The 24,456-nt window shown below is 41.2% G+C and overlaps 1 protein-coding gene across 1 annotated transcript in view; it reads left to right on the top strand.

The window, feature by feature from the left end:
• The window catches only part of LOC134528362 (xanthine dehydrogenase/oxidase-like), a 133,649-nt gene that overhangs the window by 59,850 nt on the left and 49,343 nt on the right, over positions 1–24,456 (top strand). Inside the window, exons 11-13 of the mRNA XM_063361926.1 lie at positions 2,815–2,982; positions 5,715–5,880; positions 7,490–7,605. Of these exons, the coding sequence (XP_063217996.1) occupies positions 2,815–2,982; positions 5,715–5,880; positions 7,490–7,605 (450 nt within the window). The remainder of the gene's footprint in view (positions 1–2,814; positions 2,983–5,714; positions 5,881–7,489; positions 7,606–24,456) is intronic.

Here is a 24,456-nt window from a genome sequence, read left to right as displayed (position 1 = left end):
TCACTTAGGTCGTTTGGGGTAATGGTCATGAACACTTTTGAAATCCCGTCAAGAATTTGTTACAATACAACGGTGTTGTGCAATAATGGTGTTATCGAAACACAATTTGTTTTGTTTAAATATGTGAAAAAGTCTACATTTTTTTCTAAAATAAATATTAAACTTATAATAATTCGCATAATTTGTACTAAAAAATTTAACTTTTTTTTTACTTCTCGAAAATTTTTATATTTTTGATACAGTCCTTACTGTATAATTCCAACGAATTAGAAATAATTTTTATAATGTTGTTAGTTGGCACAGACGTTAATTCCGGTCGTGATAAGGCTTAATTTCGCTCAGCTGTCGGAAGGAGTCGATTCAAAAATGTTAATATTAGCTGTGATTCCCTTTGGGTTCAGTGATGGCTGGGCAAAATCACATCATTTGAATGATCGGTTGAAATAATCCATTCATTCACGCACTCCATATATGAGAGCTCGTTTTCGTCTTAAACTCATATCTGCATCGTCCAATGTAGTCCTATTAGTAATTTATGTCAAATATGCTTCAAAAATTTCTTAATTTCCACGCTACTATTTGCATGGTAAGTATATTAAAAATATAAGTGCCACAAAAAATAATGTTTATGGTTTCTTGATCGATTAGGTTTTTGGAAGAATGTATTAATTTAATTTTTTTAATGTAAAATATATACTACACGGTTATAAATTACAGTAAATGTACGGACTTTCAACGAATAATTTAACTAAAATCCAAGAAGATTTATTCGTAACTTCTGAGTTTAGTGTTACGTTCTAATTAACACGGACATAATACGAGCGTTCTAACTGTGGACTTAACATGTTTTTTTTTTTAAGTTTGGTTAAAATACCAAGAACATTCCTTTGGATTCGTGTTCAAAGTAAGTGAACTCAGTGTCTGTCAATTTTACGAAGAAAGCCGCAAAATTACGAAGATCCCTGGATAATTTGTAGCCAGCCTTTTTTCAACAGTTTATGCAAATAAAAAAAGGAATACTGCTTATAATATGCATGCGACGGAGAAAAATTATTTGATTTCGAGAATCCAGACGTCGGATATTTTTTTAACATTATGTAGATTAAGCTCTTTCACTGTTAAAAAATTTCACCAACTTTTTACAAAGTAAATTTTAACGAGTTAATGATTTTACTTGCACTGAGCGCGAATCCACAAGAATAATCTTTTGTGTACCAAAAAAAACATTCAAAAAAACTTGTGAAGTGAACAGCAAGAACACCCCTATGTAGAGGCATGCAGATTTCGCGAAAATATTTCGAGACTAGATGAAAGTTAAAACACTGTAGCATCGTCTGTGTTTCGTGATTGGGTGAGTTTCTCCCAGGTACATATCGATTGTAACAACACCAATCACAGTGATTGAGTGCGGAAGCAAACGCGTCCTGAGTGGCTCAGCCAAATAAGGCAACGACTTCTCTCGCAGACGGCCGCCAGTCGCGAGGAAGAAACCGCTGGTGCGCGTATACCTTGTTGCAGTCTAACATGCGTTCAGATCTTTTCGCGAAAAATGCCTGCCCCTACCCATATGTAGGGACACCTGTATTTCGCGAATACATTTCGTGTCTAGGTACATCGCAAAACACCGTAGTTTTTTTTTTCTTGTAGTTATTAGTAGAGTCCCGGAAATTTCGCGGATTCCTCTGACCTCAGGATAGAATTCAAAGTTAAAGGTGTGCTCGACCCATGTTTTTTTCCCATTGGTTGATTTCTTAGCGAGAACATTTTTATCCTTGTTATTTTGCACTACCTGATTCGCTTACTTCTCTCCTAGCTGGACATCGTTGGCTCACGGTGGTAGAGGGGCGTGTCCAAACAACTGCGATCCAATCATGAACACAGTGCGACAGTGTGGAGGTTTGCATTCTGGCTTGCGACTAAATGAATGTGCGAAAATTCCGTGGCTCTAGTTATTGGCTGTGGTCGGCGAGAGGTTATTTCCCGCACTTGACGGGGCCAATGGGAATGTGGATACCGTTCTGCTGCACGCACACGATTCGCCGTTACTCTAAGAAAAGGCTACAGTGTTTCGTGACATACCTTGACACGAAATTTATTCGCGAAATACAGGTGTCCCTACCCATATGCTTTACACTATACTGCTTACAGCGGAGCAATGAACTGTGAAGTTGCAGTGGAGCACGAAATAGTGTCCCATTACGCACATTGTCATGTTACGCTGTCCCGTTACGCTCATTGTACGCTTGCGCCGCATCTATCTCTCTTCCACTCGATTGGAACAACCATCGATTTGACTTTTTCGAGGCACATTAAACTTGAAACACTCCCATTCGTTTCCTACTTTTCCTATCATCGTCCTATCCTTAACAGAATAACACAGACTGGAAGAAGTTAAATAGCAAACATGTATAAAAGTTATAGTTAAAATAATCTGTTCGTTAAAGTAATAAACATATTTGAATTAATGAGTGCAAATAAAAGTAAAATTATCAATTAAATTGTAGATTTCATTTCACTCCTTCTTTGTATCCATACAAAATAGTGATGATTCAATAAAAATGATTCAATTTTATTCATAAAAGTATGCAAATCATCAATGTTTTGTTATGACGTTGTCACGTTAAACTATCGTCCGTAAACCGACCTTACAGACAACCAAATTTTTTACGAAGATTCAGCTATTTAAAATCACGAAGGACTGTTCGTTTTATTTCAGGTGATTCTCTTTTGGTTTTGAAAGTCCGTGGATTCGCTGTGATGTACAAGGAGTGCCGTCGCTTGCTCGCATGAGACGCCGCGACCCCGTGCCCGCAGATCCACGCCAGCAAGACGGAGGAGTTCCTCAGCGGCAAGGCGCTGTCCGACGAGGCGGTGATGAGGCAGGCGGTGACGACGTTGGACGGCGAGCTGCAGCCGGACAGCTCCCCGCCGGACGCCTCCGCCGCCTACAGGAGCGGCCTCGCCAAGGCCCTGCTCTACAAGGTCGGGTCACTCACCATCGGGTCGTTACCACCACGCCGAACGTCAAAATTGACCACAACGACGGCAGCTAGAAAACTGCTGTGTGCCACAACGCCGAAATAACAATTGAATGAATTTGTGTGTTGTTTCTTAAATGTACCTTAACGCCGAAATACCACAATCAAACCTAACCTTACCCAACCTAACCTAACCTAATGTAATATAACCTAACTTAACCTAGCCTATCCTAGCCTAACCTAACCTAACCTAGCCTAACCTAGCCTAACCTAACCTAGTCTAACCTAACTTAACTTAACCTAGCCTATCCTAACCAAGTCTAACCTAACCTAACCTTTGTGGCAGTCCTGCAATGACATTTTTCGGCGTTAGTGTATTTCGGCTTTGTGATAATTCGGCGTTGTGGTATTTCGGCGTTGTGGTAATTCGGCGTTGTGGTGCGTCCCCCGTGACATCCAGTCTCGCCGACGAGCCAACTCCTGAGTCCTCAGCTTGCACACACACTTGGGGCCGAGCGTGACAGATATAAGCAATTTCTGGACGCGGATCACGCGTAGTTTTCCGCAGCCACCACTAGAATGCGCTGCCGGAGCAGCTACGTCGACTATCGAACTATTCCACTTGCAGACAGAAATTTTAAACTATATAACGAAACGACTCCGATAAAAGCGAAAAAAAAAAAAGACTTGAAAACAAAAACCTAGACCTCAGCATATTCTTGAAATTCATCAAACAGTTGATACTATAAAGTTTCCCTTTGTCCTTGTGAACTTAGGTTTATGCCACAGATGGCAGCACCGTGGTTACGCATTTCCGTTCCGTGTGACTTACGTTCCATCCACGAAATTGCTTCCGTCAAATGCCGTGTGCTGAGAGATAAGATGTTAGACAACAAAAAGAATCATGAGTTTTTTTGGTCGCCGCCGCCGATTCATCATATTGCCATCCGGGGCAGTAAGAGTGGGCGAGGCCAGAAACCGAAGTTTCTTCAACTCGCTAAGTGCATAGTAATTCAGGTGCACCCCACACTGGTGAACAATCATTTGAATCGACGGCGGGGGTGCGTGTCTTGTGGGATAAGTTTGGCACGCGGGCCTGTGTGCGCGCTGGTAGGTTGTGTAATGTTATAAAAGTTACGTGTACCTAATTCGGCGGGGGATTGAAGCTCCCCACCAGTTAGATCGGCTAACTGGCGTGATGTACTGTCGTGGTTGGTGTGCATTAGAGGCTTGTCGGTGTGCTGTAGTTTCAAATGACCCTGGTTGAACTCGGGTGTGGCGTGTAGTGTAAAGCTGTGCGAGCCGCTCCTACGAACCCCTGGGAACACATGACATGCAAAGGGTAGTTAGCCCATTAGTGCATGTAACAGGTAGTTCAGGCCGACACTCGCGCAGGCATATAATAGTGTGGTCATGTTGGTAATACGGTAAAAGAAATTACATGGATTATTAATTTTGGTCGCCACGCGCTTTAGAAGTGAAACTTCACAGATAAGAGAGATAGGAAATTTTTACCTCACTCTAATATTTGAAACACGCCTAATTATGAACTAAAAATATACATACCTTTATATACCTGTGTCTGTCCATGTTTTCAGTGGAATATAATTAACTTACGTGTTTATGATAGCTAAAATGATATATTAAAAATTGTGTAAATGTCTACACAAATTTTCCCAATTATAATGCTAACACCGGATCAACCTCTGAGTTTAGATTTTTAAATTACACAAGTTGGGTTATTTCTCCCTCTAGGAATAGGAAAATTATGACTTAGTCTATCAAAGCACGAAATGTATACAATTTTTCAAATGGGTCCCTGACACCAATAAAATACAAGACCCCAGCCGAACGTCTTCAAAATACCAAGTGACGTTACAAAAATACTTTCTGGAATTTCCAAGTATATTTCTCATCTTTAATGGCTAAATTATCTTGGTTATGTCACTTGATAACTTCATGTCGTTCCTTTAAGCCGTCCGTTTTTTTAAACCTTAAAATAAAAAAACAGAGATTACAATAAGGCCTGTATTGAGGCGTGTTGAAAAAGCTTTGTGCACAGAAGTTTTCCCTAGGAACTGGAAAGAAAAAAAAATTGCAGTTTCGATGGACTTCTGGATATACTTAACAGTTTTCTTTATGCTCAGGCATCAGATAACGCCAGTTCATTGGCTGCTGACTTGCGAGTCATCTCAACTGGTTTACCTGTGATTCGACACTTCTTTGAGTGAAGGTTTCTCATTGGCCCAGAGTCGTCCAGAACGACAAAGTACAAGGTATTTTTTTTATCATTAGTTTCCATTGATCTTTCACAGACTTAAAGTTAAAGAATGGGAGATTTTTTACACTTATGCGTGGAATACAATTCATGATAATAAATGGAAACTAATGATTAGACATATGAAAAATTCGCGCATTCATTTCAAGATAGTCTAGAATCCAAAAAGTTTGCATTTTTGCTGCTTCGGTGATTGGGCTACAGCATATCTGAAGGACTTTGGGCCAATGAAAAAATTTAAACAAAGGAAGTAGCGAATCACGAGGAACCCAGTTTTAACAGGTGCTGCGAGTCAGTAACCAATGAGCAGATGCAATTCGCCCGAGTGCATAGAGGATCATGGAATCCATCCTATAGGTAATTAAATCGCGAATTTTTCCGGGCTCTACTAATAATATGTATATTTATATGGATTGAATTGTAGCTTATCGGGAAATGAATTCTGTTGCCGAGAGCAGTGCTTCCTGGGCGTGGCGGCCGACAAGGTGGACCGGAGGTATGTGAGCGGCGGCAGCCTGCTGGAGCGGCCTCTGTCCTCGGGCAGCCAGAAGTACGAGACGGACAAGTCCCTGTGGCCGCTGGGACAGCCCGTGCCCAAACTGGAGGCGCTCACGCAGTGCTCGGGTGAGACACCTACCCCCTAATCACATCTCCCCTAACACCATCCCTCGCATCAACCATCCCCCCATCCTCTCATCCCCCCATAACTAGAGACCGGAAAAATTCGCGCTTTCGATGACCTCTAGGATAGACTCCAAACTCCCCTACACACTCGGGAAAATGCCACCTGCTCATTGGCTACTGACTCGTGACACCTGTCAACTGGGACGCTTGGGATTCAATACTTTTTTTGGTTGAAGGGTTTTTCATTGGCGTAAAGTCTTTCAGATAAACCGTGAGTCAATCACAGAAGCAATAGGAAGGCACAGTTGTTTGGATTCTAGCATACCGTGAAATGAATCCCCTCATCCCCATATCTCCAACCCTCCATCTCGCATGATCCCAGCGACAAGCAGTGTGACCAACACAGGTGGAACATTATCCGTCAGACGTGAAGCCGTTTTATCCCCATTTCGTTCTGATAATCACATACCAAAAAAAATTCTATATTTGTGTCTCTACCACTCTGGCTCTGGGGTAGAGCACCTGCCTTGTGACTTGTAGGACCCGGGTTCGCGCCCCGACTCCTCCAAGGCGGATTGTCTCAGGGCAGGTGGCGGCATTTGTCTGATAGGAATACAATCCCTTGCAACAAGTCAGGCTACCAAAGAGACGGTGGGTGGTAAAAAAAAAAAAAAAAAAACCTGCCTGGGTGGCTTCCAAATGGGGAACCCGTTTCTTTTCTAGGGTTCCCCATGCGGAGGCCTAGAACATTTGTTTTGTATAAGATAAAATGTAACATTACCATCCCAAAATGTTATAACTATAGCTCAATCAAACGAGAAATATTACTTTGAAAATTTGCTTTGGTACATAAAATATTAAAAATAACACGTTTAACTAAAACAAAAATCACATTAAATAAAAAAAATTGTTGTCTGTAAAGTCAGTTTACGGACGATAGTTTAACGTGACAACGTCATAACAAAACATTTATGAAATGATTGCATACTTTTATGAATAAAATTGAATCATTTTTATTTAATCATCACTATTTTTTATGGATACAAAGAAGGAGTGAAATTAAATCTACAATTTAATTGATAAATTTACTTTTATTTGCACTCATTAATTCAAATATGTTTATTACTTTAACGAACAGATTATTTTAACTATACCATTTATACATGTTTGCTATTTAACTTCTTCCAATCTGTGTTATTCTGTTAAGGATAGGACGATGATAGGAACAGTAGGAAACGAATGAGAGTGTTTCAAGTTTAATGTGCCTCGAAAAAATCAAAGCGATGGTTTTTCCAATTGAGTGGAAGAGAGATAGATGCGGCGCAAGCGTACAATGAGCATAACGGGACAATGAGCGTAACGGGACAATTATTCATCCTTTTTTCGTGCGTGCAGCCGGCGTTCATCGATTTATTAGACGTTGTCACGTCAAAAAATGTAAAAATTAGCTCGAGGATCGACACACAGTGTCCCGCCTGAGGCAGGGTCCGCGTGGATGGAACGAGGCTGGCACTGTGCGTGGGAGAACGCACGAGGGGTGATGAACTGGTGGGGGAAGAGGCGGACCGTGGGCGGGGAGCGACGATGACGGCTGCTCGTGTGTTCGCAGGGGAGGCGAGGTACGTGAACGACCTGCCGCCGGCGCCGGGGGAGCTGTTCGCGGCCTTCGTGCTGACGCGCGTGGGGCAGGGGACCCTGGCCGGCGTCGACCCCTCCGAGGCGCTGGTGAGTGCGCTGCGCCTTCCCTCCTGCGCCTTGCCTTCTGCGCCTTCCCGCCGCGCCTTCCCGCCGCGCCCTCCCTTCCGCGCCTCTCCGCGCCCCGACGATAAGCCTGAGACGTACACCAAGCTCTGTCCCTGCCCGCAGGGGCGTTGGAACCGGGGGGGGGGGGGGGGGGACAGGGAGGACGTGTCCCCCTGATCTTTTTGGGTGGAGGGTACTGTCCCCCCCAACTTTCTAGACCGTGATATTTTTATTTTATAATATTATTCTGCCCAACTTTATTTGTAATTTCTTCACTCAACAAATTTTATCTTAAGGAAACAATAATAATTTTAACATCGATGTATCCAATGGTTAGATACAAAAACTGCTTAAAAAGCGCTATTTTGCACTTTTAAAATCAAAATTTTCCGGTGGAGGACCTAGGACCCCCCGTCCTAGTAAGAGGGGAATGGGTTTACATGACATCAAAATCATTATTTGTCCCCCCCCCCCCCCCCCAACTTTATGAACACAGCTACGCCAAATGCCTGCCCGAACACGCCCGGATATTCACCTTCAGCCAACCTCGGGGATTTGCTTTATTTTTTGCGCAGGAAAAAATGAATTCAAATATTAAAAGTGGTCGGTTAAGGTTAGCTACATTAAAACACTTCAAAACACTATGGACGGGTTAGTTAGGTTAGTATAGCTGCATAAAAATAAACAGAGAAATATAAATATATATAAATAAACCCGAGGTTGGCCGAAGGTGAATATTCGGGCGTGTTCGGGCAGGGACAGAGCTTGATGTACATCTTAGGCTTCCCCGCCCCGACACTCGCCGCCGTGTAGCTTCGGGGTCATTTTCAATTTGAAGAGGGATAAAAGGGGGGGTTGTCTGTAAAGTCAGTTTACGGACGATAATTTTACGTGATAACGTCATATCAAATTTTTTTTTTTTTAATTGCTGCTTTTAAAAAGCCCGCCTTGACCTGTTTAATATTATAGAAGATTTTCCCGCACGGCGGTTGGCCAGTTCTTGCACGCTAGGTTCAGGCGGAACATGACAATGAGTCATGCTTTTTCGTGCGTGCAGCCGGCGTGCATCGATTTATAAGACGTTATCGCGTCAAAAAATCATGTGTTTAAAATAACCGGCACAACGATATCAAATGACATAACAAAGATACTTAAGCCAATGAAAACAAGAAAATTTTATTTAATAATTACAGCAAGTATGTTTGTTACGTCACTTTGGTACCTGGTTCTGATTGTAAGGTCCCTCCATTATTGAGACAGGCTGTTCGCAAGCACAGTTGGGAATCACGCACTGCGGTGCTTGCATTACTGCACAGGTAAACGTTAAAACGGTTAATTTCATGTGAAGTTAAAAAAAATCCTGAATTTACACGGAGGCAAATGTTCGGGTGTGTTGGAAAGGCTTTGTGAATTCCCACCTGTAGGAATGACAACATTTTTCTTCATATCGATACACTGGTATTTTGATATATTGTTTGAATGATATCAATGTCAACAAATATCGATATCTTCGATATTAAATGGGTTATCGAAACATCAAAACTGTTATGCTTGTTTTGTGTGTATGTGTATGTATGTGTGTGTGTGTGTGTGTGTGTGTATATATATTGTTCTGCACCTCCCTTTGTTACACTAATAATTCCATCTCTCTCTTTCTTTAATTTATTGTTGAAGTAGGGAGAGAAGGCAGTACAGGGTGGAGGAAAAAAGTGTAGGTACTGTGTTGTTGATACCTTCGTAAACTTAATAATATAACATTGCATAAAAACCTTAGAAACAATGCTCTAACAAATAAACAATAGTAGACGGTAACAACTGACGAATCCAATCTGTAGTTTACTATGGAAATATATAGTATTTTAATTATGGAGTAAGAAATTTGTATATTATGTGGATAGGAAATTGATTATTTAAAGAGTGGTGAAAAATCTGAAGTTTAATAGTTTGAACCATAGATAGTAAACATAACACAGCAACACTTTCAATAATAAACATACACTGACATACATAACCTGAACCTGACTCTTGATACATATGAAAATTAACAATATTATTCAACGATATAATTAGGAATCTTTTGTAAGTTTGAAAATATTATAAGAAATGTATATATTCATCCTTTCCAAGTGTGTATAAGAATTTAAGGTTGGTGGAGTTATAACAATTTTAATACTCAACAATAAAATATGAATTTACTTAAAAATTCTTAATTTATATTGTGACAAATCTTTCCTGGAGATTATTTGCAGTTCAAATGTCTTAGGATGTATGTTGGCACAGATCACACCCAAAAGTTCAAAAGTGATTTAATTAAGTCCAGTAGTTGTTTCAAAATTTATATCGTTCATAAATCAAATGATTTCAAAGTGAGTTAAAAATTAGAGAGTTTAATATCAAATTAAATTCTATTTTAAATAGAATTACACGGCTTTAGTTCAGCGGGAGTACGATTATCTTAAAAGTAGGACTTCTGGGTGTCTAAGTAGAATTACTTCTCTTTATATTATGTTATATACACAATCTAATTGAAGTTCAGTTTTATCAACTTTTGCAACAATATAGTTTGTTTGGCTAGAAATCTCACGTATTTATAAGCATGTAAGCAAATTTATACTGGCCGCTTAAGCCTTGAACAATGGCGACACTGCTTAATTATGGCGTCCCTAGCTAAGCAATTCTTAAATTGGCTTATACTTGACATAACTGCTTTAAATCCAAGTAAATATTACTTACAGTTCGTTAAGATATTTAGTTGTAACAATTTCATTAATGTACACAACCGACGATACCCTAAACTCATATTTTTAATAATTTTAATTGTTCAGGCGTCAGGCCTTAGCCTACACGTAGTAACGCCAAAAATCACACTTTTTTAAGTTACTTCCTGTTCCTGTGTGGCTGAGATACGTGTATACCCAATATATATGGTTCATAACATCCTTTCATGGCCTTTGGTTACAACAATACGGTAAGGAACTAGAATAAAATTAATTGAATTTACAAATTAAACAGATGGTCAGAATAAAAAAATAAACGGTAAAAAAAAATTAACGAAAATTACAACAATGCAGATGAAAGAAAAAAAAATATTAATATTATTAAAGTTCCACAGATGAAAAGTTTATGGTTGTCATAAGGCGAAATATTTACTAAACATTCATAGCAGATATCTTAATAAACACGAAGATGTCTGTGCTATTACCATGTAATAGTACAGATGCTGTCCCATGGGATAATCATAAAACGAAGCGAGCACAAAGCATAAGATCGCCGGTTTATTATTAACCCATCTGTCTCTCTCACACACAGCAGGTGCGACCGTTACTCGAAGCGACGGTTGAGAATTGGCAAGGAGGTGGGGGTTGGGTGGCGCGCTAATCAGCGATCAACCGGCGGCCGAGGCGTGGCGTGACTGTTCAGTCTCGTGTCAGCCGTCTCGCAGTAGACACCTCGCTGCTTCGCGCTCCGTAAATGGCGCGAGAACTCCGTCGTCTCGTAGTCGTGCTGTTGATAGGGTGTTGGGATGGTGAAGAACATCAAGCAGGAACATAGCACTGGTAGGTTTACTTACAGTTGAGTGTAGTGCTCGGCTAGGTAGTGTCAGGTGCACCAATACTAACACTCAGTGGTTCTCCCGGATTCACCACAGCGTCGTGGTGTGCTGCCACACACCTGGGCAGGCGATAACGATACCTCCACGCCACCGCAGGGGGGTGTCGGCTACTGATCACGGCAACAGGATGTACCGTGTCGGGTGACCTGCGCTCGTGAGAACTAGTGGCTGACAGTGGCGGGTCCTGACGATGTCCGCTACAGTGCCGGGCTCGGCTCTCCAGGTGGCCCGTGGGCTGTCCCAGCCCTTGACCAGGGATGGTATCAACGGGGAATAGACGGAGGTCTCATGCTGACGCCGCTGTGTCAGCATACGTGGCGTCAACCTAATGTCTAGTAGGAGCAAGGCCAGCTCCGTCATCGCACCGCTAAGTATATTTCCGTGTTCTACACTCGTGGTTATTTCCGCACTATGCACACGACAGGTGTGTATCTAGTATATCGCGTTTCCATAACTCACTTTAACAGTAAACATAACAATGTTCTGTGCTGACTGGTTGCTGCTTGAAGTCGCTCTCACAGTAGGATTGGTGTAAATAACCAGGAAAGATTTAATCACTTTTACGAAAATTAATTACTTAATCAAAAAAAAAATTATATTCGTTACGAGAAATAGGAAATTGTTTAAAGAAAATAAATTCTAGTTGTCATTATTGACGTATTAATAATATACTATACATTGCAACAATAAGATAAAATCTTATTAATTATTCAACATCAAAGTAATGCTATAATTGTGGATTATCATAGGAACACAATATTTACACAATTGTACTGCTAGTTTACTTATTGGTTGACTAGTCTGTCAGTGGTATAACCTTATATTAGTTTTCTGGTTTTGTTTACAACTTGTAATTACCATATCAATAATTATCAGTGTTGATTTACACCATTTTTTTTTTTTTTTTGTAATTATCCTCATTAGATATCATGATAATGTAGCATACAATTGCTATTCAGCCTATTTTACTGCTACATAACAGTATTATGATTGGAATTTTATTCCACAAAAAAAAATATTATTCATATTTACAATGGTTTCAACACAGCATTTAACCTGTGATTTACTGAGTAAATTAGTTGACTACTAATGCAATTATCAGTATTATTACAATTTCTTACAACATATTAAGAGATTATTAAATAACATAACACAAGAAAAATATTTACACACAAGATTAACCAGTTGAAAAATTATATACATAATTAAAGTTATACATAATTGAATATCATCATTTCTTATGATGCAACAGTCATTATTATTTTACAGTTTGTTACACATATTTCATAACCTTATCAGTTCTTATGATATCTTGACAGATATTATTATTATCCAAGCCTAAAATTATTACATAGTGTTCTACAGATGAATAATAATTCAGATGCAGTCTTGGACAATTTCAGTGTTTTTTCTTGAGTATGGTGAGGTTTTCAGCTGGTGGTTTACAGTCTCTCACTATCTTACTCTGGACACAGCTGCACAGTAGATTACTTGCAGAATGCTGTTGTCTTGTTAGGTAGGCTGTCAGCTACTGGCTGATGCGGAGTCTCATATCATTTCAAGAATGTTCATGATCTTCCAGTCAGGTGTTACACCTATTTACCCTGACATATAAAAATTTCTTGCACTTTTATACATTTGTCACAATTCTGTTACAGTGACTTCCTTCAACAACTGGGCAGCATAAGAGCGGACTTTCTCTCGCAACACCAGTGTTCCTTGCTACAGTGGATAACAACTCAGAAGACAATCGCATCATCATGTGCTGCTGAACAACAGTGACGTCACTCGCGTGACAGTGTGATCCTCAAGATGACAGTGCTTCGAATTATGTGTTACACATCAAAATAATATTCGGAGTTCATAAAATTAATTTGTGCCCATAATTTATAAAATCAAATTCCAAAATAAATTAGTTCCAGTGCAGTTTTTTTTTCTCTTCATTCTGATAGAGCAAAATAAATCACACAAATTTCTTCATATCAAGCTTCCATAATTTTTTTTTTCTCTTTTTTTTTTTAAATTGCAAAATATTATTAAATATATATATATTTTTTTTTTTTTTTATAAATAAGATAGCTTTGTGGGTGATCCAACAACAAGCTAAGGCTCAGAGTGCTACGAGAAGGAGTATCATATCTGCAGGTAACTAGCAGTTAGAGTGTGCATGGCTTAGTAGTTGCAAGTGTTCTTGTGCTTGTAGTATGCAATGTGCATGTACTGCTTAGGAGTCACACAGCTGGTCGGCGAAAAAAAATTAACACATAGTAGTCATTCTTGTTAGGTTGGTTAGCTCACACTATAGTGGATCAGTAGGTTTTTTTTTTTTTCTTCAGAGTAAACCACATGATTACACTGTTAGTAGACATCTAGTCCTGCTCACATGTGTCACCGAAGCTTCATACCCATTTAGGTTATGCCATAGCCATACATTACGGTACCATAATAACCCTAGGTTAGTGCTGTACAACAAATCCCAGTGCGGCAGAGCCTTTGTCTTAGACCGTCACGAGACAACACACTGGTTTTAAGCTCATCAGGCAACCAGACTAGTGCATTTCCTTACACTAACAAATACAGCATACCGTACAACCTTGGCTAGCACAGGTCCTGACTTGGACACAAAACATTTAGCTTCACACACTTACAGTGCTTGATGTGCAATTCCTTGATTACATAGGACTGCGCAGTGTAGGTAACATGTGCACTTATATTGTTACTTAATTCCCCAAGAAAAAAAAACCATTAAACACTATTGTAGTAGCTGACACAAGCAAATAACACTTGTTACTGTGGGACCATAGGCTTGTGGTAGGCCCTTAGCTGGGTTAGGTTATACCTGCCTATGCTGTGGTTGGTGGCAGGGTCTGCCAACTCATAGCAGTTGTTATGTATCCTGTCTGTGACCACATAGGGTCCCTTGAACAGCAAGAACAACTTCTTGGTGACTTTGTCCCATTTCTTGCTCACACTTGCACTCCTGCATAATACGAGCTCTCCTATGTTAAATTGCTTGACTTTCGAAGCCTTCTTCCTTCTTTGCCTTGCTTGTGCCTCAGACTGTAGGCGACTGTTGATCAGATGTTCTACCTCACTGCCTGTGGGTAGTTCTTCGTAATCGGTTTCTTTGTCAAATTTGGGCATATAGAGCGGGTCGATCGCCACCGATCTATCCAGATACAGAGCTTCATAAGGGGTGACATGTAGGCTCTGGATAGCGGGTATGAGTTCGGGGCGATGCAAACCTGACCCGTTCTAGTTTAACACTCTATCCTGGTTGTTCTGGCTGCACTGCTGGGCAGCTGAACCTGCTGGGTTAGGCCCTGTCCAATTACTTGGACCATTAGAAGCCCTGGGTACTGTTGCCTGAAATTCTGCAGCAGCAGGATTCACCGGTGCGTTACGTTGAAAATAGCCTTGTTGTGGCTGGAACTGTTCTTGTGATGAGAATGAGGGTGGTGGATATGCAAAATGAGTTTGTATGCCGCCAGACGAGCTGTGATGACTCGGTGGTCTGCCGCTTCTGTCTGGGCTGGCGGGGTTCTTGAGATGTGGCTGGCGGAAGTCATGTTTACCCCTAGTATAGTCAGCGTAAAATTGGCATTGACTCTGGTGACGGTAGTCAGCCTCACCATCTGAATCTGCATAACGATGGGGGTACGTGACCTTCCTGGGGGGCCGTTCAACAGATGTTTTACCCAAGCGCTGGCCGTGGTGGCCATCCTCACCATCACTACAGGCATGTTTGTTCGACCACCAGATAGTCTTGTTGTAGGGCTTGTTATGCCTATTCTTATGGGTATACTTGCCCTTTTGTTTCTTAGCGAGATGCCCTTGGTTGTGGTCCTCATCACTCTTGACTGTACTCTCCCACGTCAAGGTGTGCACGTTTGCCTGCTGGTCCTGTTTGGTCCTGTTCTGCCAGTAATTGTGCACTGGCACATTCTTACTGGGTGGTTGGTGAGGTGTTCTTTCAGATTCCTCTCTAGCACCTTGACCTCGCTGTAATCTCTGTAGTTTGTCTACAGCCAGAACATGGTCCCTAAACTCAGTAACATCTTTGTAGGTATGTCCCGACATTTGTATTTGGTAGGCGATAGGGAGTTGTGTCAGCATGGTTGCGATGAATTCATCGTCTGACATGGTAATGTCTAAATATCTGGTGCGCTCATACATTGATGAAAGGTGCGCCTCCAGACTGCTCCCTTTCCTACTGTCGAATCTGTCGGAGTGTAGCTGGGCCCTCAAATTCCCTTGTACCTTTAGATTCCAAAACTGGGATCTAAATTTTTCTTTGAATTGTTCGTAGGATTTGATGTGCAGGCTTTGCAACTCCCACCAGAAAAAGGCAGTACTTTTAAGGGCTACGTTCAAACACTTCAATTTATCATTGTCACTTAGTACAAAGGTTCGGGCATATTCCTCAAATTTGTTGAGGAACCTAACTGGATTTTCTAAGGATTTGCCAGAGAACGTAGGCATAGCCTCAGCCCAATGTTTGGCTGGGTGATGTATCAGAGCCACCTGATCAAGATGTGAAGTACTGCAAGATGGGGTCTGATGAGGTGGTGTGGCGTTTGAGGTAACCACTGGGGCTGGTGGTGAAGGGTAACTGGCAGTCACGGTAGGCTGTAGGTTGGGTAGCTCTGTCCTGGAGGAGTTGGCAGTTGTCATCCGATTATGTAATTCCTCCCCTCTCAGTTGCCTCTGTTCTTGTAGTGAGCTGGTGCATGCTTGAGCAGCTTGTTCAGCGGCTGATCTTGCCCCTGACTCTACTGTTTCCATTCGTGACTGCAGAGTGACTGCTGTCTCCTCTATATGTGCGAGTCTCTGCTGGAGTAGCTGTGACTGGTCTCGCCCCTCTATTCTTACCAGTTCCATTGATCGAATCATGGAGGTAGTGTGTGACTCCAAGTTCTCAACTCTTTCTTGTTGTGTCAGTACCTGGTTGGCCAGCTGTCCCACCGACTGACATTGTTCCTGTAATCTGGCATCCAAACGTCCCTCCAGGTCACTGAGGCCTGTTTGCAGCTGATGATCTAGAACCTCTATTCTGGTGTTGAGTTCACTCTTCAACTCGCAAAGGTTTGCGTCCAGCTGACCTCTGACTCCGTCAATCTTCTCAGTAAGCTGCGTCACGTTCTGTGCGTTGTTATCCAAACGGTTGGTGATAGCTGCCATGTTCTGTGCGTTGTCCAGAGCGTTGGCGTCCAAACGGGTGGTGATAGCTGCCACGTTGTCGTCCAACCGGTTTGTTATAGTTGCCACGTTCTGTAATAACAACATAATGCTAGACCACTCAGTTGACTGCAGGTTCTCGGTCGGTGTGGTGGTGTGAGTCATGTTCGCTGCTTGCTCATCTTCAGCTGCAGCTGTAGGTGTGGCTGTAGCTGTCCCACTCTCTCTGTGACATTCATTTCTTTCTGGTGTGCTGGGTTCAGGCTGTACCTCCATTACCAGTTGATATACAGGCTCATATCCTTCCTGTATACTGTCGTGTTCTGAGAGATCTTCCAGGTTGTTGCTGAGCTCTGACCGACTCCTCAATTCATAGGTCTTATTAACAGACATCTTGTGTTTTTACCTTGGAGAGGTAGTCTACTTAGGGATTCTCTTCGAGCCCCACACGTTGCGGCGCCACTTCCTCTGTTCTGCACCTCCCTTTGTTACACTAATAATTCCATCTCTCTCTTTCTTTAATTTATTGTTGAAGTAGGGAGAGAAGGCAGTACAGGGTGGAGGAAAAAAGTGTAGGTACTGTGTTGTTGATACCTTCGTAAACTTAATAATATAACATTGCATAAAAACCTTAGAAACAATGCTCTAACAAATAAACAATAGTAGACGGTAACAACTGACGAATCCAATCTGTAGTTTACTATGGAAATATATAGTATTTTAATTATGGAGTAAGAAATTTGTATATTATGTGGATAGGAAATTGATTATTTAAAGAGTGGTGAAAAATCTGAAGTTTAATAGTTTGAACCATAGATAGTAAACATAACACAGCAACACTTTCAATAATAAACATACACTGACATACATAACCTGAACCTGACTCTTGATACATATGAAAATTAACAATATTATTCAACGATATAATTAGGAATCTTTTGTAAGTTTGAAAATATTATAAGAAATGTATATATTCATCCTTTCCAAGTGTGTATAAGAATTTAAGGTTGGTGGAGTTATAACAATTTTAATACTCAACAATAAAATATGAATTTACTTAAAAATTCTTAATTTATATTGTGACAAATCTTTCCTGGAGATTATTTGCAGTTCAAATGTCTTAGGATGTATGTTGGCACAGATCACACCCAAAAGTTCAAAAGTGATTTAATTAAGTCCAGTAGTTGTTTCAAAATTTATATCGTTCATAAATCAAATGATTTCAAAGTGAGTTAAAAATTAGAGAGTTTAATATCAAATTAAATTCTATTTTAAATAGAATTACACGGCTTTAGTTCAGCGGGAGTACGATTATCTTAAAAGTAGGACTTCTGGGTGTCTAAGTAGAATTACTTCTCTTTATATTATGTTATATACACAATCTAATTGAAGTTCAGTTTTATCAACTTTTGCAACAATATAGTTTGTTTGGCTAGAAATCTCACGTATTTATAAGCATGTAAGCAAATTTATACTGGCCGCTTAAGCCTTGAACAATGGCGACACTGCTTAATTATGGCGTCCCTAGCTAAGCAATTCTTAAATTGGCTTATACTTGACATAACTGCTTTAAATCCAAGTAAATATTACTTACAGTTCGTTAAGATATTTAGTTGTAACAATTTCATTAATGTACACAACCGACGATACCCTAAACTCATATTTTTAATAATTTTAATTGTTCAGGCGTCAGGCCTTAGCCTACACGTAGTAACGCCAAAAATCACACTTTTTTAAGTTACTTCCTGTTCCTGTGTGGCTGAGATACGTGTATACCCAATATATATGGTTCATAACATCCTTTCATGGCCTTTGGTTACAACAATACGGTAAGGAACTAGAATAAAATTAATTGAATTTACAAATTAAACAGATGGTCAGAATAAAAAAATAAACGGTAAAAAAAAATTAACGAAAATTACAACAATGCAGATGAAAGAAAAAAAAATATTAATATTATTAAAGTTCCACAGATGAAAAGTTTATGGTTGTCATAAGGCGAAATATTTACTAAACATTCATAGCAGATATCTTAATAAACACGAAGATGTCTGTGCTATTACCATGTAATAGTACAGATGCTGTCCCATGGGATAATCATAAAACGAAGCGAGCACAAAGCATAAGATCGCCGGTTTATTATTAACCCATCTGTCTCTCTCACACACAGCAGGTGCGACCGTTACTCGAAGCGACGGTTGAGAATTGGCAAGGAGGTGGGGGTTGGGTGGCGCGCTAATCAGCGATCAACCGGCGGCCGAGGCGTGGCGTGACTGTTCAGTCTCGTGTCAGCCGTCTCGCAGTAGACACCTCGCTGCTTCGCGCTCCGTAAATGGCGCGAGAACTCCGTCGTCTCGTAGTCGTGCTGTTGATAGGGTGTTGGGATGGTGAAGAACATCAAGCAGGAACATAGCACTGGTAGGTTTACTTACAGTTGAGTGTAGTGCTCGGCTAGGTAGTGTCAGGTGCACCAATACTAACACTCAGTGGTTCTCCCGGATTCACCACAGCGTCGTGGTGTGCTGCCACACACCTGGGCAGGCGATAACGATACCTCCACGCCACCGCAGGGGGGTGTCGGCTACTGATCACGGCAACAGGATGTACCGTGTCGGGTGACCTGCGCTCGTGAGAACTAGTGGCTGACAGTGGCGGGTCCTGACGATGTCCGCTACAGTGCCGGGCTCGGCTCTCCAGGTGGCCCGTGGGCTGTCCCAGCCCTTGACCAGGGATGGTATCAACGGGGAATAGACGGAGGTCTCATGCTGACGCCGCTGTGTCAGCATACGTGGCGTCAACCTAATGTCTAGTAGGAGCAAGGCCAGCTCCGTCATCGCACCGCTAAGTATATTTCCGTGTTCTACACTCGTGGTTATTTCCGCACTATGCACACGACAGGTGTGTATCTAGTATATCGCGTTTCCATAACTCACTTTAACAGTAAACATAACAATGTTCTGTGCTGACTGGTTGCTGCTTGAAGTCGCTCTCACAGTAGGATTGGTGTAAATAACCAGGAAAGATTTAATCACTTTTACGAAAATTAATTACTTAATCAAAAAAAAAATTATATTCGTTACGAGAAATAGGAAATTGTTTAAAGAAAATAAATTCTAGTTGTCATTATTGACGTATTAATAATATACTATACATTGCAACAATAAGATAAAATCTTATTAATTATTCAACATCAAAGTAATGCTATAATTGTGGATTATCATAGGAACACAATATTTACACAATTGTACTGCTAGTTTACTTATTGGTTGACTAGTCTGTCAGTGGTATAACCTTATATTAGTTTTCTGGTTTTGTTTACAACTTGTAATTACCATATCAATAATTATCAGTGTTGATTTACACCATTTTTTTTTTTTTTTTGTAATTATCCTCATTAGATATCATGATAATGTAGCATACAATTGCTATTCAGCCTATTTTACTGCTACATAACAGTATTATGATTGGAATTTTATTCCACAAAAAAAAATATTATTCATATTTACAATGGTTTCAACACAGCATTTAACCTGTGATTTACTGAGTAAATTAGTTGACTACTAATGCAATTATCAGTATTATTACAATTTCTTACAACATATTAAGAGATTATTAAATAACATAACACAAGAAAAATATTTACACACAAGATTAACCAGTTGAAAAATTATATACATAATTAAAGTTATACATAATTGAATATCATCATTTCTTATGATGCAACAGTCATTATTATTTTACAGTTTGTTACACATATTTCATAACCTTATCAGTTCTTATGATATCTTGACAGATATTATTATTATCCAAGCCTAAAATTATTACATAGTGTTCTACAGATGAATAATAATTCAGATGCAGTCTTGGACAATTTCAGTGTTTTTTCTTGAGTATGGTGAGGTTTTCAGCTGGTGGTTTACAGTCTCTCACTATCTTACTCTGGACACAGCTGCACAGTAGATTACTTGCAGAATGCTGTTGTCTTGTTAGGTAGGCTGTCAGCTACTGGCTGATGCGGAGTCTCATATCATTTCAAGAATGTTCATGATCTTCCAGTCAGGTGTTACACCTATTTACCCTGACATATAAAAATTTCTTGCACTTTTATACATTTGTCACAATTCTGTTACAGTGACTTCCTTCAACAACTGGGCAGCATAAGAGCGGACTTTCTCTCGCAACACCAGTGTTCCTTGCTACAGTGGATAACAACTCAGAAGACAATCGCATCATCATGTGCTGCTGAACAACAGTGACGTCACTCGCGTGACAGTGTGATCCTCAAGATGACAGTGCTTCGAATTATGTGTTACACATCAAAATAATATTCGGAGTTCATAAAATTAATTTGTGCCCATAATTTATAAAATCAAATTCCAAAATAAATTAGTTCCAGTGCAGTTTTTTTTTCTCTTCATTCTGATAGAGCAAAATAAATCACACAAATTTCTTCATATCAAGCTTCCATAATTTTTTTTTTCTCTTTTTTTTTTTAAATTGCAAAATATTATTAAATATATATATATTTTTTTTTTTTTTTATAAATAAGATAGCTTTGTGGGTGATCCAACAACAAGCTAAGGCTCAGAGTGCTACGAGAAGGAGTATCATATCTGCAGGTAACTAGCAGTTAGAGTGTGCATGGCTTAGTAGTTGCAAGTGTTCTTGTGCTTGTAGTATGCAATGTGCATGTACTGCTTAGGAGTCACACAGCTGGTCGGCGAAAAAAAATTAACACATAGTAGTCATTCTTGTTAGGTTGGTTAGCTCACACTATAGTGGATCAGTAGGTTTTTTTTTTTTTCTTCAGAGTAAACCACATGATTACACTGTTAGTAGACATCTAGTCCTGCTCACATGTGTCACCGAAGCTTCATACCCATTTAGGTTATGCCATAGCCATACATTACGGTACCATAATAACCCTAGGTTAGTGCTGTACAACAAATCCCAGTGCGGCAGAGCCTTTGTCTTAGACCGTCACGAGACAACACACTGGTTTTAAGCTCATCAGGCAACCAGACTAGTGCATTTCCTTACACTAACAAATACAGCATACCGTACAACCTTGGCTAGCACAGGTCCTGACTTGGACACAAAACATTTAGCTTCACACACTTACAGTGCTTGATGTGCAATTCCTTGATTACATAGGACTGCGCAGTGTAGGTAACATGTGCACTTATATTGTTACTTAATTCCCCAAGAAAAAAAAACCATTAAACACTATTGTAGTAGCTGACACAAGCAAATAACACTTGTTACTGTGGGACCATAGGCTTGTGGTAGGCCCTTAGCTGGGTTAGGTTATACCTGCCTATGCTGTGGTTGGTGGCAGGGTCTGCCAACTCATAGCAGTTGTTATGTATCCTGTCTGTGACCACATAGGGTCCCTTGAACAGCAAGAACAACTTCTTGGTGACTTTGTCCCATTTCTTGCTCACACTTGCACTCCTGCATAATACGAGCTCTCCTATGTTAAATTGCTTGACTTTCGAAGCCTTCTTCCTTCTTTGCCTTGCTTGTGCCTCAGACTGTAGGCGACTGTTGATCAGATGTTCTACCTCACTGCCTGTGGGTAGTTCTTCGTAATCGGTTTCTTTGTCAAATTTGGGCATATAGAGCGGGTCGATCGCCACCGATCTATCCAGATACAGAGCTTCATAAGGGGTGACATGTAGGCTCTGGATAGCGGGTATGAGTTCGGGGCGATGCAAACCTGACCCGTTCTAGTTTAACACTCTATCCTGGTTGTTCTGGCTGCACTGCTGGGCAGCTGAACCTGCTGGGTTAGGCCCTGTCCAATTACTTGGACCATTAGAAGCCCTGGGTACTGTTGCCTGAAATTCTGCAGCAGCAGGATTCACCGGTGCGTTACGTTGAAAATAGCCTTGTTGTGGCTGGAACTGTTCTTGTGATGAGAATGAGGGTGGTGGATATGCAAAATGAGTTTGTATGCCGCCAGACGAGCTGTGATGACTCGGTGGTCTGCCGCTTCTGTCTGGGCTGGCGGGGTTCTTGAGATGTGGCTGGCGGAAGTCATGTTTACCCCTAGTATAGTCAGCGTAAAATTGGCATTGACTCTGGTGACGGTAGTCAGCCTCACCATCTGAATCTGCATAACGATGGGGGTACGTGACCTTCCTGGGGGGCCGTTCAACAGATGTTTTACCCAAGCGCTGGCCGTGGTGGCCATCCTCACCATCACTACAGGCATGTTTGTTCGACCACCAGATAGTCTTGTTGTAGGGCTTGTTATGCCTATTCTTATGGGTATACTTGCCCTTTTGTTTCTTAGCGAGATGCCCTTGGTTGTGGTCCTCATCACTCTTGACTGTACTCTCCCACGTCAAGGTGTGCACGTTTGCCTGCTGGTCCTGTTTGGTCCTGTTCTGCCAGTAATTGTGCACTGGCACATTCTTACTGGGTGGTTGGTGAGGTGTTCTTTCAGATTCCTCTCTAGCACCTTGACCTCGCTGTAATCTCTGTAGTTTGTCTACAGCCAGAACATGGTCCCTAAACTCAGTAACATCTTTGTAGGTATGTCCCGACATTTGTATTTGGTAGGCGATAGGGAGTTGTGTCAGCATGGTTGCGATGAATTCATCGTCTGACATGGTAATGTCTAAATATCTGGTGCGCTCATACATTGATGAAAGGTGCGCCTCCAGACTGCTCCCTTTCCTACTGTCGAATCTGTCGGAGTGTAGCTGGGCCCTCAAATTCCCTTGTACCTTTAGATTCCAAAACTGGGATCTAAATTTTTCTTTGAATTGTTCGTAGGATTTGATGTGCAGGCTTTGCAACTCCCACCAGAAAAAGGCAGTACTTTTAAGGGCTACGTTCAAACACTTCAATTTATCATTGTCACTTAGTACAAAGGTTCGGGCATATTCCTCAAATTTGTTGAGGAACCTAACTGGATTTTCTAAGGATTTGCCAGAGAACGTAGGCATAGCCTCAGCCCAATGTTTGGCTGGGTGATGTATCAGAGCCACCTGATCAAGATGTGAAGTACTGCAAGATGGGGTCTGATGAGGTGGTGTGGCGTTTGAGGTAACCACTGGGGCTGGTGGTGAAGGGTAACTGGCAGTCACGGTAGGCTGTAGGTTGGGTAGCTCTGTCCTGGAGGAGTTGGCAGTTGTCATCCGATTATGTAATTCCTCCCCTCTCAGTTGCCTCTGTTCTTGTAGTGAGCTGGTGCATGCTTGAGCAGCTTGTTCAGCGGCTGATCTTGCCCCTGACTCTACTGTTTCCATTCGTGACTGCAGAGTGACTGCTGTCTCCTCTATATGTGCGAGTCTCTGCTGGAGTAGCTGTGACTGGTCTCGCCCCTCTATTCTTACCAGTTCCATTGATCGAATCATGGAGGTAGTGTGTGACTCCAAGTTCTCAACTCTTTCTTGTTGTGTCAGTACCTGGTTGGCCAGCTGTCCCACCGACTGACATTGTTCCTGTAATCTGGCATCCAAACGTCCCTCCAGGTCACTGAGGCCTGTTTGCAGCTGATGATCTAGAACCTCTATTCTGGTGTTGAGTTCACTCTTCAACTCGCAAAGGTTTGCGTCCAGCTGACCTCTGACTCCGTCAATCTTCTCAGTAAGCTGCGTCACGTTCTGTGCGTTGTTATCCAAACGGTTGGTGATAGCTGCCATGTTCTGTGCGTTGTCCAGAGCGTTGGCGTCCAAACGGGTGGTGATAGCTGCCACGTTGTCGTCCAACCGGTTTGTTATAGTTGCCACGTTCTGTAATAACAACATAATGCTAGACCACTCAGTTGACTGCAGGTTCTCGGTCGGTGTGGTGGTGTGAGTCATGTTCGCTGCTTGCTCATCTTCAGCTGCAGCTGTAGGTGTGGCTGTAGCTGTCCCACTCTCTCTGTGACATTCATTTCTTTCTGGTGTGCTGGGTTCAGGCTGTACCTCCATTACCAGTTGATATACAGGCTCATATCCTTCCTGTATACTGTCGTGTTCTGAGAGATCTTCCAGGTTGTTGCTGAGCTCTGACCGACTCCTCAATTCATAGGTCTTATTAACAGA

Source organism: Bacillus rossius, chromosome 1 (genome assembly GCF_032445375.1).
Source record: "Bacillus rossius redtenbacheri isolate Brsri chromosome 1, Brsri_v3, whole genome shotgun sequence".
Classification (NCBI taxonomy): domain Eukaryota; kingdom Metazoa; phylum Arthropoda; class Insecta; order Phasmatodea; family Bacillidae; genus Bacillus; species Bacillus rossius.
Note: the sequence above shows the minus strand (reverse complement) of the source record. Positions and strands in the feature narration are given on the sequence as shown.